At 42.4% G+C, this 11,737-nt stretch overlaps 2 protein-coding genes across 2 annotated transcripts; both read right to left on the bottom strand.

Moving 5' to 3' along the window:
- Nucleotides 1-443: 443 nt before the first annotated feature.
- On the bottom strand, nt 444-8,346 carry LOC128441784 (calcium-responsive transactivator-like). Its single transcript, XM_053423871.1, is given in 11 exon segments — nt 444-2,295; nt 2,736-2,863; nt 2,956-3,075; nt 3,220-3,312; nt 3,690-3,754; nt 5,284-5,482; nt 6,166-6,375; nt 6,763-6,895; nt 7,160-7,244; nt 7,337-7,413; nt 8,218-8,346. Coding segments are annotated over 11 exon segments (1,206 nt in total). The 5' UTR covers nt 8,287-8,346; the 3' UTR covers nt 444-2,268.
- Nucleotides 8,347-9,559: 1,213 nt separating this feature from the next.
- Nucleotides 9,560-11,552, bottom strand: lsm14b (LSM family member 14B). The gene is made up of 8 exons (XM_053424035.1): nt 11,371-11,552; nt 11,128-11,291; nt 10,885-11,014; nt 10,575-10,763; nt 10,366-10,452; nt 10,127-10,279; nt 9,818-9,953; nt 9,560-9,719 (listed from the first exon to the last, which is right to left on the bottom strand). The coding sequence occupies exons 1-8, from the start codon at nt 11,489-11,491 to the stop codon at nt 9,560-9,562; spliced, it is 1,140 nt and encodes a 379-aa protein (XP_053280010.1). The 5' UTR covers nt 11,492-11,552.
- Between the last annotated feature and the right edge of the window lie 185 nt (nt 11,553-11,737).

The following is an 11,737-nucleotide window of genomic DNA, read 5'->3' as shown; positions in this document are numbered from 1 at the left end:
TTCTTTATTTGGTCTTTTAATATTATCTATTTATTAATATTTACCTGCCTATCTTTTTTGCAATAAATAACAATGCAAATGTGTTAATATTTGATATCGGGTATGTAAGTGCATGACTGAGTGCTTGTTTTTTTCAGGGTTGTTTTTCAATTGTTTGTATAATCACTCTTTTTATTTACATGTTTGAAATAAATGGAAATGAAAGAATGAAATTGGTCATTAGTAAAATCTGATATTTGGATGCAGCCTTTCAGCACTTTTATAAAATCTGCAAGATTGATTTATATATACACAAAAATACACAAAATGCAAACGTACAAGAGGTGAATGTCAGTTTATTTGTTCTATAACAAACAAAGATCAGGCAATGCAGTCGTACAATAGATGAGTAGATAAGAATCATATTTGGATTATACACACCAAACTTGGCTTCCAACCTCTCTCTCTCTCTCTCTCTCTCTCTCTCTCTCTCTCTCTCTCTCTCTCTCTCTCCCTCTCCCTCTCTCTCTCTCTCCCTCTCCCTCTCTCATCAAACAGGCACGCACACAAACAAGTCATACAAGCCACATCAGTGATTACACACGACAGAGAACTGGAAAATAATTGTCATATTGTACATGGCAAAAGAAACACTGACACAGATTCATTGTAGGACAGAGAAGCCTGTGATTGTCGCTGTCGAGTGGCACATTGTTATTCAGCTGTTTGACAGCCAGGTGTCTCTCATTCTCGATTAACCCTGCAAAATGACTGCATCTGTTGTGCTCATTCCCCACTGAGGTGCGTAGAGTTTCTACAGGATATACTGCAAAGCTGTACCCGCACACAATTAATCCTTTATATCCATATCACCGATTTAACTGGAGGAAACTGAGATATTTTCTTTTAAATCAATAAATCGACATCATATATACCCACACAATATGATAGTTGGAGAGACAGATGATAAAATACATGTGTAAAATAAGGCAAGTGTGGTTGTACACCATCTAAAAAATTTAAAATAACCTTCTTTACCCCTTTGTCCAATTGTTAGCATTACTAATACATTAATACAATGCAGATGATTGGTAAAGTTTTCACGGACAAAAAACAGAAGGGCTGAGTTTTATGTTATGTTCAGAAGACAGATAAATACATAAAATACACATTTCTGAAATATGATGCATCAAAAACATCAAAAACATAGATGCTGCCATGATTATAAGTCAAGAAATTACAAACAGTAAAGTGAAAGTTTATAAGAGCTGACCTCAGCATGACTGACTGAGTGTATTTCACTTTTTAAAGCAGAGGTGCAGGAAACGTGACTGTTCCTGTGATACTTTGGCTTTTTGAGGATCATTTGTTTAAAAAAAAATTTTTAACAGGCTCAATTTCACTACAATACGAAATATCAAATAATACACATACTGTCACTGCAAATTTAAGTGCAAGACAAAGTAGCAATAATTTTTATGAAAAATCCTTATTGAATGGTAATATAACACCTCTGAACTCTGTGCTTCTGTGCAGGGCAATACCACTGCAAATATAAGAGTCTATAAAAATACAACCACAGCGTCTGATCATCTTGGACAATGATAAACACACTTGAGTCTTGATCAGTCAACTATCAACCATGTAGACATATGAAGAGTGAAAACACGTAATGTTTGACAACACACGGCAACACGTCACAGTTTGACTAACACGGACAAACCACCCCGATCAAGTCAGGTTAAAGGACCAAATGTTTTCACCTTCGTAGAATTCATTTCCATTACTGTGAGATATAAGAGTGAGTCTAAGGGGCTCAAAGCAAAATCTGGACTGACTCTATTAGATTATATTAAGGAGCGTGTCCCTCAAGGCCAGTTTGCTTTTTATAGCCACAGTCTCACAGACCACAGACTCACGTCTCTGTGCACCAAAAAAGAACAAAAAGGAAGAACGGCTTCTAAAATGAAATCAAAGCGGAGGATAAGTTAAAGATGAGCGAACAGAGACAAAGTGAAAGGCAAAGACAAAGAGAGAAGATAAGGACATCTTAGGTTTACTGCTCCTTTTAAGTTCTTAAGTTCCTCCATAAGGAAGGTCAACATTAACCTTGTTTCTATACGCTGCCTGATCAAAAGCAAAAAAATAAGCATTACATTTTTTCCTCTGCATGAATGAAAATCAATGTGATGATGAAAGGATAATACAAGTGATGCAGCCAGGTCTTCTAATCCACAGCTGAGCTCAGTGCGTCTCATTCTCTTCCAACGTGAAAACAATGTGGTGCGTTTATTGCTGATAATTCCCATACTGACCCTGCAACGCAAGATGATTCACACTGAGAGGCTGGATTGGATCTCACACATTTTGCCGCCCACTTTTTTGTTAGCACAGAATACATCCCATAATTCCTACATGCATCTGCTTTCTTAATGTTTTATGTAAAATCATATGTGGGAACAGGACGCAAGGTTTCAGATCATTGGGTATTATCGTCAAATTTAGATCGTAGTAAAAAGTAAGATCAAGACAGTTTTTATTCCTTCAATAGTTATACTACAGTTATCCGTTATACAGTGTGCACCTGCATTTGCAGATATTTTGACATGGGAAATCTGATTATGGCATTAAACACCTAGCAATTATGTTTTCTAACTTAAGTAGTTGAAGGTTGACAGATTTTTCATCTAGAATGAGCCTTTTGACCTGTATCGAATATATTTTTGATAAATGTTTAAAAGGCATTAGTCATGTACCTGTTCATAAGCGTAGGGCCTCTGTGTCTGTGCACCAGGGACTCCCTGGGACGAGCGGTAGGAACCATACTGTTGGCTTTGACCCTGTTGATACTGTGCATACTGGGAGGATCCCCCCTGGCCAGGCCCTGCGGAGGAGCGGGTACATTGAAGATACTTGCTCATTGTGTTTATGTTTGTTTGAATGCACAAAATACTGTAGGATCTAGATTGTTCTAACCGTATCCCTGTGGCTGTCCTGTGTAGCCTTGTTGAGACGAGTACTGCTGTTGGCTGAAGGTCTGCTGCTGGCCAGAGCTCTGCTGATACTGGGCTTGCTGTTGGCTGTACTGAGAGTTTCCTGGAGGTGCACATGCATAAGCATCGGTCAGCTATTACATCCGTGAGTTAGTCCTTTACCAAAATTTTTGGTTGGAAAGACCTCAAACAGACGGAAGCATGAAGGTTCAGGAAAATAAACCTGATAAAGACAAAGAGCTGTTACCTCCTTCGTAGTAGTGCTGTGAGGATTCATCGAATGACCTGTCGTAGCCTTGCTCGCCGTATGAAGACTGCTGATATGAGAACTCTCCGTGACCTGCAGAGAACAGGATTCAACACATGCAACTACTCCTCTGCAAACTCACACACATACGAACAATTATTATCAACTTGAAAGCTGAAAAATGCACACGTGTAACAACAAAGTTACAACCACAGATATTTCACTTCAGCCTAATGCACAAAGAAACACCCCGAAGGAAATATGCGTTCTCTCCTGAACACGACTGCAACTGACTGAAATCTGAAGTTTCGGCACACCAAAGGTGACAGTATGGACACAGAAGCTTCAGCACTGGTGTAAATAAGGCTCAGGCCTGTGGGGTTGCAGTAAAAAGGAAATGGCCTGACCCATAATGGGGATTTGTGTGTTTGAGAGCTGTGTGTATAAAGTTTATGGATGTGCATGATTACCATCAGGGTAATACTGCTGGTTTATGGGCTCGCTGGAGCTCTGAGTGTGTCCATACTGCTCTCGTCTTGTCCCATGTGCTGCTGGGTAGATCCAGCAAGACAGGCGACACCATGAACCGTTACAGAGCTGGAGACTAACGGAGCTACGCCAGGCCACTTGGACAATTTAGGTTCACTGAAGGAGTGTGTGCGCATATGTGTGTATTAATAATAAGAAAAGGAGTCATCATTTCAATCTGAGGCAAAAAGCGGGAAAATTATAGAATTATAGATTATATTATATATTTTGTATTATTATCGTATATTGGACCATTTTATTGGAGGGGGATGTAATGAAAATATGAAGAGTTTCTTTTGGCCAACGCAAATTTTAGAGACACTTACTAAAGTGGACCGAATAAATAATTCCATGGGAAGATTGTCCAAGAAGTTAATTTGGAGGAGAAAATGAGGATTGCAGAGAGCCAGCGATCAGGGAGAATCTGTTCTCTGCTGGATGGTGGTGTGCAGAAAGTCCAGACTCCACTCTTTCACTTTCCTTTTCAATCTTATCTAAAATACTCAGGAAACCAGCGGAACAAAAGAAAACTCTCTGGAAGATGCAGAAAAAGACCCGAGCAAAGTCGAAACTTCTCTCATAACCACAAAGGACCGAATAGAGTACAAATACAGAAATGAGCTACAGGACGAATAAAACAAAAACAAGAAATACTTTCATAGCAACAAATCTGACATGTCCCAATATGACCAAAGATCCACAGTTGAAACAGACGCCCTAGCAACAGACACACAACCAATCAGGGATGAGGCTGGACGAGTCACCCGGGTTAACTATGGACGAAACATTTCTGAAACGCGGTTCTATTTGGAAACACATCACCCAGCTTTGCAGGGATAATGGTGCACCAGGTTGAATGAAGACTTACAACCATTCTTTTTATACATCAGAGCTACTATGTGCCTCTTCTTCAAAAGATACAACAGGGCAGGGTGCAGCTATTATTAGGCATACACTGACACAGCACACATTAAGTGACTTACAAAGATGGGAACTTAATGGGATCTGAGTGATACATCTCCAGTCTGCCTCTTAAAGCGGCAGGAAGGCAACTGGGATGGACTCATTAGTAGACTTTTAATACGGCTCTCACTTTATGGTGGCTAATTAATACCGTGATGCAGTGAAACGACTTATCAGAAGACAGAAAACAGCCGTTCCAATGACCAGTGGATGGTCCAAATGGTCCCACAGACACTCATGTCCATCCACAGATGTATGGCATCACTCAAAGACACCGCAAACAAACCAAGCCCACTGTTTAAAGGAGAAGTATTGTGCTTTTTCAGATACTCTTTAGTGTGCTATGAAGGTTTTTGTGTCGTGTTGAAGTTGTGCAAAAAGAGCTTCTCCAACCCCTAGAAAACGGATAGACGGGTTGTCAGCAGTCTACCTGTTACTTCCAAGGACTACTTCCAGGGGAAATTTGTATGATGCACACCTAGTAGCTATAGTCTGGCAAGGAGCTAAAACCAAGCATTTTGGGGCAGAGGATGAAAACAGACGCTGCAGCGATGGACAGTCTGAGGAACGCACGTCTCCTTTAACCAGAGTAGCATTGATCACCTACCTTGCTGTGAAGAGCGGTAGGATCCAATGGGCCTCTGAGTCATCAAACTGTTTCCTTGACTGCCCTGACCCATCATGCCCATGGCCTGCTGTCCCTGATAGTGTTGGCCCCCTGCCTGAGCTGAGGAGTAGTGCGGAGTGGCAGATTGCTGCTGCATCATGGAGACTAAAGGAAGGAGGTGGGATTGTGGAGAGATCTCATACATTAATACGCACAGAGGAACTTTATGCACGTCTCAGTATTCAACCGCATACACAACATTCAGGGGAACCGTGAAAAAATTAAACTGACAAATAACAAATGTAGAAGGAGGACCATGCCAATAAGGGCACAGGGATAAAGCCAAAATGGGTCCAGAGCAGTCAGTGGCCTCTTTCAAGAAAAATCTTTTTTTGGACAAGATGCTGCTCTGAAGAGTAAATGCAAACAAAGCCAGTGAAGTCAGTGCATAAACAGAGGTGCAGGAAGTACACACAGACATCCAGGGAGAGGAGGGCTGCATCTCAGGGTCAAGGGTTAGAGATCAGAAGAGGTCAAGCATGGAGCAGAAGGGAGGAGGGAGGAGGCGGCACACCTCCCTGATAAACTGAATGTGTCTGGTTGTTTTGATGGTTCCACTGCGTCGACGAGAGGTAGTTTGTCATGGACACATAGACGAGATTTTTAGAAATCATCCAAATAGTTTGTGCTTCAACCTTGAACATTATTGTCAACACTCCCTTTCTCTCATATCATATTCCAAATTCTTGCATCATACCAATTTAAATAACAAATCAGACTTCTTGTATCTTAACAGTGTTCCTTTCCATAGGAAATCTGATTACTGGGCTCTTCTTCCCCTGGCTCACCTTGGTTGGACTGCATGTTGAGGTTGCTGCGGGAGGAGGAGGAAGAGGAGGAGGAGGAGGAAGAGCCATAACCAGGGCTCTGAATCATGCTGCCCTGGGAGGAGGGTGCAGCATGGCTGTAGCCGGAGGCCGAGGAAGAGGCCGAGCCACCGTAACTGCTGGCTGGCAGGCTGAGGGATGTCTGCTGCTGCATGGGGGCATGGCTGGAGCCTGACGACACACACGCACAGTCAGAACCACCAGCACTCGTTCCCATGTGCTGCCACTTGAGTCATGGCCCCACATTCAGTTCATCTCTTACAGGACGTTATGCAAGGATAGATTCATGAGATGAGTGTTAATGATGTGTTTAGAGATGGATGAGAGGAAATAAAGGCTGCAAAAGCTCCTGCGAACAAACTACTGGATTATCAGATGATTGTGAGACCATAGATACGCAGGCAATGAAGAGGACAGGCAGATGCATGGCAGACCAGGCAGGCTATTGTATCTGCAGACCAACATGCGGCAATGTGAGGATCAGACAAGCTCTCAGGACAGAGGACGGACTACAACAGTGAGCTGTGTTATGTGCACACACCAAGTCTGAAATCTCACCATTGCTCATCTGACTCTGCATCATCGATGTGGCGGCCAGTCCCGGTGCCATGGTGTCGATTAGGCTGCTGGGAGCGGGTCCCCCACTCTGACCCATCCCTCCAGGACCCATTGGCATACTGGAAGTGGGAGGCTAAAATGTTGACACGCACGTTTCATAACTGTATTGGCAGTCACAACTTAACGACAATGTTGTTGTAAAGATTTGTTTTACACAGTATGTTTATATATGCTGTTCTCCATTCATTTTCCTTTACTCATTCCTGTTTTGACTGTGTGTGCTGAGATGTCCACATTTAGAATAAAGGAGACAAAGTACATGGAAAACAGAATGTGAGTAATTTGTTCCAGAACTAACTTCCTTTAATATGATGGAAATGGTCTGATGAGGACTCACCGCAGGTAGAAGTGACTGCATGTTCTGATTTGAATCTGCTATCGTGGCCAAGTAAACCAGGTTTCTGTGCAGGACCTGCTGATACCTGTCGGAACAAACCAGCTTTAGTTCATCACGTTTGCCTTAATGTGACATTTTCAAAGGTTTGGTCAGGAAGGGAGAAAAGGGGAGACTTACTGTGTGCATTCAGCCGTCTTCCCTTTGCTTTGGTAATCCATTATACATTGTATTAAATAATGATTTTCATCCAGCATCTTTGGGAGACAATAAAACTTCATTGGTATCTGAAGCCAGAGTGCATTGGTCCATTATTCACAATGATACGTCCTATTCAGACATTAGAGTGATCATGTCCTGGATTCTGAGAACTTCACCCAGCCTGTAATATTTTTCTGGGTCAGTTTCATTTCTTTCTATTTTTGGTTCCATAACGGAGTCAAATCAAATAGCAGCCTCTGTCTTTATTTAGGACACCGCTTGAAATCTGCTTTCATGGATCAGTAGTGCCTCTCTTTTTTTACCAGGACGTTTCAGTCAAGGGTAAAAGCAGCAGGAGATGATCGTGCGGTTGTTGCTCAGTTTCTCTCCACCCTACACGACCCTGCCTTTACACACTCACATATTTCCCTCCAATAAAGCGAGTGTCCAAAATATTGAGCAAATAAGACGCTGTGTGCTGGTGCAACCTGTAATAATCCACACAATCCAGCAAATGTGCTGGGATTTAAAATGTGCAAACAATTTGAAACTGATCCATTTCACATTACAAGAAAACACTAATTTGTAGAGGTAACAAACGCCAGAAATTGCATCAAGGAGACCCGCATGAGCGCTGTGCGTAAAAAGCGGTCGCCTGCTCCCTGGCACCGTCACGGCTTTGTTTGGTTTCGCACCTTCACTCGACTGTAACGCTACAAATACCAGTTGCCATTTCTTCTGATGTTCACCACTTTCCCTGCACTGGCGACGGATTGTCACTCCCCTCCCATCATCCATCCATCCATCCCTCCAAACGGACGGACAGGAGCGTCCAATCCGTGCGTATGGATTGTGTTTACCTTTTGGATCGCCTGCTGCGTCACCTCCCCTTTACTCCTGGGGCGCGCCGACGAAAACGCCACCGACATTTTGTCATATGTGAAATAAAAGCGCTTCTTTTACTCGAATGTTTATTATATCGAGCGCTGCCCTCTATTTGGTTGGGTAGTGTCTCTATTACTGGGAGATGGGGGTATTGACAAACCAGACTTTTATTATCAGGGAAGGGAAATTGGAAAAAAAAGCAAATGTCTCTGAATCCAATTAAATAATTAACTTAGCAGAATGTATTTTTCATGGTGTGCGTGCAAATGATTGTTTATATTTAACTGCTACTTGATAGAGTGAGATCCCTCTCCCTCCGTTTGTGGTATGGTCCAGACAGTGAGTAGCCTACCAGCTTCCTGCACTGGGGACGAGGTATCCTTTGATTCATTACAGCTAATCAGTCCACATTTGTGCGCTAATGCGTAGCTGCAAAAGTTTATTAACCACATTAAGATGATTTTTATTTATTATGGAACCAAAGTCCCAAACCATTTTTTAATAACACATTACTTGTATGTGAAAGAAACTCACCTCAGTTTTCATATCAAGTGACAGCCATAAATTAAAAAAAATCCATAATAAACTACATTTGTTATATGTCAAGGGGAATACGTGTTACCTCCTCCAAATCGAAAGGCATGGAATACATCTGCCTGCAACGGAAGATATGATCTGGATGGTTCCACCCAACATTTCCATGTATTGATATTATAATGGTTACTTCTGCATAAAGACTATTGCAATATAATGTGTATTGTAGTAGCATCAGAGAACATGAGACAAGCGGATCAGCATTTCCCCCTTTATTGACATTATTCTCACTTGTTGATTCAATACGACAGAATAAAGCAGTGACACGACATAACCTTTAAATACATTTAAGTTCAGTTCATTTTAATATTCACAACATTCTTTAATGAAATATAATTAAAGTGACGAAACTCCAAGATGCAATACCCTGCTTTTTGAAAATAAACAAATTTTAGAAGTCAATATTCACTTCCATTTAATAATAATAAAAAAAAAAAAGCATATAGTCAGGCAAATATCCTGAAAGGAAGATTAATGTGCAATGCATCCATATTCAAACTGGAGACAGATGAAATAAATCTTTCTAATGCGAATTGAGGATAACTTACTTAGGTGGAAAAACAAAACATAATTTTTCATACAGTGTTAACAGAGCTGCTCTTCATGACAAAACACGCAGAGACAGGTACGTGGCAGCAGCCCCAGTAGTTATACACAGATAAATATTCACAGGAGGCTGATGGGAGGATTTTGCTTTAGTGCCCTGGTATCAAACGCTGACCTTTACATCGGTCCCATCCTGCTTCTGTAAGCAGATGGAGCAGTGCCCCGTCCTCTTGGTCCAGTGTATCCACCTCTGAAGCCACGGCCCCTCAGGAACCATCCAGGGACCCCGAACGTCTCCAGATTGCGCTTCCGCTCCTCTGCCCACGTTAGTCTGAAAAAGGTTGACAGCAAAAAGGAGGCACAAAACTGTAGATCTACCAACAGACCCAACTTATGTAAGGATAAAAAAAACAAAAAAAACACCAGGAGATTTACCTGAACATATTATCAGATGAGATGTTGTCAAAGAAGGACTTTGTTTTGTCATAGTAGCATTTTGGTCCAAAATGATTATCCTCTGCTGCTGAGAGCAATTCCTCCTTTTTCTTCTCTTCTACCACATGATGTCCATCTGCAGACAGAAACTCATGTCATGTACCCTGGAGGCCATATGCAAAACCGCTGTAACTGTCACTACTTTGACCAAGTCTGCTAAGCCTCTATACAATTTATGTTCATTTGAAGAATTGTACACCCTCACACGCAAGAGATGTAAATAGATGCATTTGTATGCATTGAACCAACCTTTCAAGTTCATCCTGGCCTGCCCCTCCATCTCCTTAATAAACTTTGCATTTGAGGAATCAAAATCAAAGTCTGTGTCAAACTTCAGAGTGGGAGATGGAATATTCGCTGCCATCAACTGTCCGCGACTGGAGTTCCTGCGCCTCCGAGCTCCTGGAATTAATAATCCTCTGAAATTCAATCTTCAAAGGAAATTCAGGATTTTTTTCTCCTTTACCAACATGTACATTAATGATTACCTTGTCTTCTTCGGGATGGTGGCCTGTTTTCATCATTCTGTAGCCGAGCGTCCTGTTGAGGTTTGGGCACAGCTTGGCTGACCTTTGCTTATATATAAAAAAATAAAATAGAAGATTGTTTAGAAGTGCACCCTCAACATTTTTCCAGACTATTAACAACTTATATCTAACACATCTAGGCTTTTATCATTGCATTCCTGCATGCTTACAAGGGGCTCCAGACACCCGTGAGGTTTTGGAACCCTCTCCTCTGGTCCTTTGGGGCCACCTCCTGTCCCACCCCTGCTCCTGGGATGCAGACAAGCCTCCCCTCTGCCTATATCTGTCTACATGGAGGGTTTGAACAGACTTTTCCACCATGGGGCCCCTTCTGATATGTAAGCCAGGAATCACAGGCCCTGTATGGACAACATAGTAAAATACCCCGGTGTTTAAACAAGTAACATATCGGGATGTCAGCCAAACTAGGGTTAGAAGTAGGGTTATCGGTTTACTACGAATTTCTGCTGTTTGACTTACCGAGGCCAAGAGCTGCAGCATACTGTTGATTAAGCAGAGAGCCGGCAGCGAGCTGGTTGTAGGCGGGCATCCTCATGGGGCTAAATGGTCCAAGAGCTGAGCAGATGCCTGAAGAACCTGCACTGGATGACTGATTAAAAGAGGTTAACACTATTAAACTCACATTTTATGAGTCTTAATATACCACTTCCACTTTAACAGTATCAGACTGCGGGGGCTGTGAGCCATGCTGCTCTGGTATACCTGGATTATTGCAGGGTCTGCAGGTAGGCCGTGATGGGATCTTGGAAGTTCACACAGCGAAATGTCCTTAATATCGCTTCCCCGAAAAGTGATGTACTCGTAAACATCATCTTTGGGCGGCGTTGGTCGGTCAGTGAGTCGTCCCTCTGTTCCCAAGCACTTGACTAGTTGAAAGACAACATTTGAGAAAAAGTGTGCAACGCGACATCCATGTTTGAATGAGTCAGGCCCACCACCACTCACCTTTAGCCAGCACCACTGTGGAGTTGACTTTATCGATCGTGTACAGAATCCCCTCGTAACGATTCTGGGCTCTTGAGATTAACCCTATTTTACAGCCGATGTACGGCTTGTCTAAACTCATGGCTGCAGGATGCTCAGGACTGCAGCGTGGAACCCTTCTCAACACCTCACATGGTGTGACAGCGTCCACAAGACGGCGCCAACCAGGAAGTATTTATAGGTGTGCACACGTGATCTGAAACCACGCCCACAGATTTGCTGAGACGCACCTGGCAGAGTGATGTCATGCACCGATCTACTCTCACTTTCACTTTCACTGATCCTGATTATTTTGCCCATTTTAGTTTCGATTCTTCAGAAACACTTT

The sequence above is a fragment of the Pleuronectes platessa genome, chromosome 6, assembly GCF_947347685.1.
Source record: "Pleuronectes platessa chromosome 6, fPlePla1.1, whole genome shotgun sequence".
NCBI lineage: Eukaryota > Metazoa > Chordata > Actinopteri > Pleuronectiformes > Pleuronectidae > Pleuronectes > Pleuronectes platessa.
Note: the sequence above shows the minus strand (reverse complement) of the source record. Positions and strands in the feature narration are given on the sequence as shown.

Coding starts and splice junctions, on each gene's coding strand:
- lsm14b (XM_053424035.1), bottom strand. CDS start 11,491: ATGAGTTTAGACAAGCCGTACATCGGCTGTAAAATAGGGTTAATCTCA. Junction 11,292..11,370: donor CACAGTGGTGCTGGCTAAAG/GTGAGTGGTGGT, acceptor TCTTTCAACTAG/TCAAGTGCTTGGGAACAGAG. Junction 10,453..10,574: donor ACGGGTGTCTGGAGCCCCTT/GTAAGCATGCAG, acceptor TTTATATATAAG/CAAAGGTCAGCCAAGCTGTG.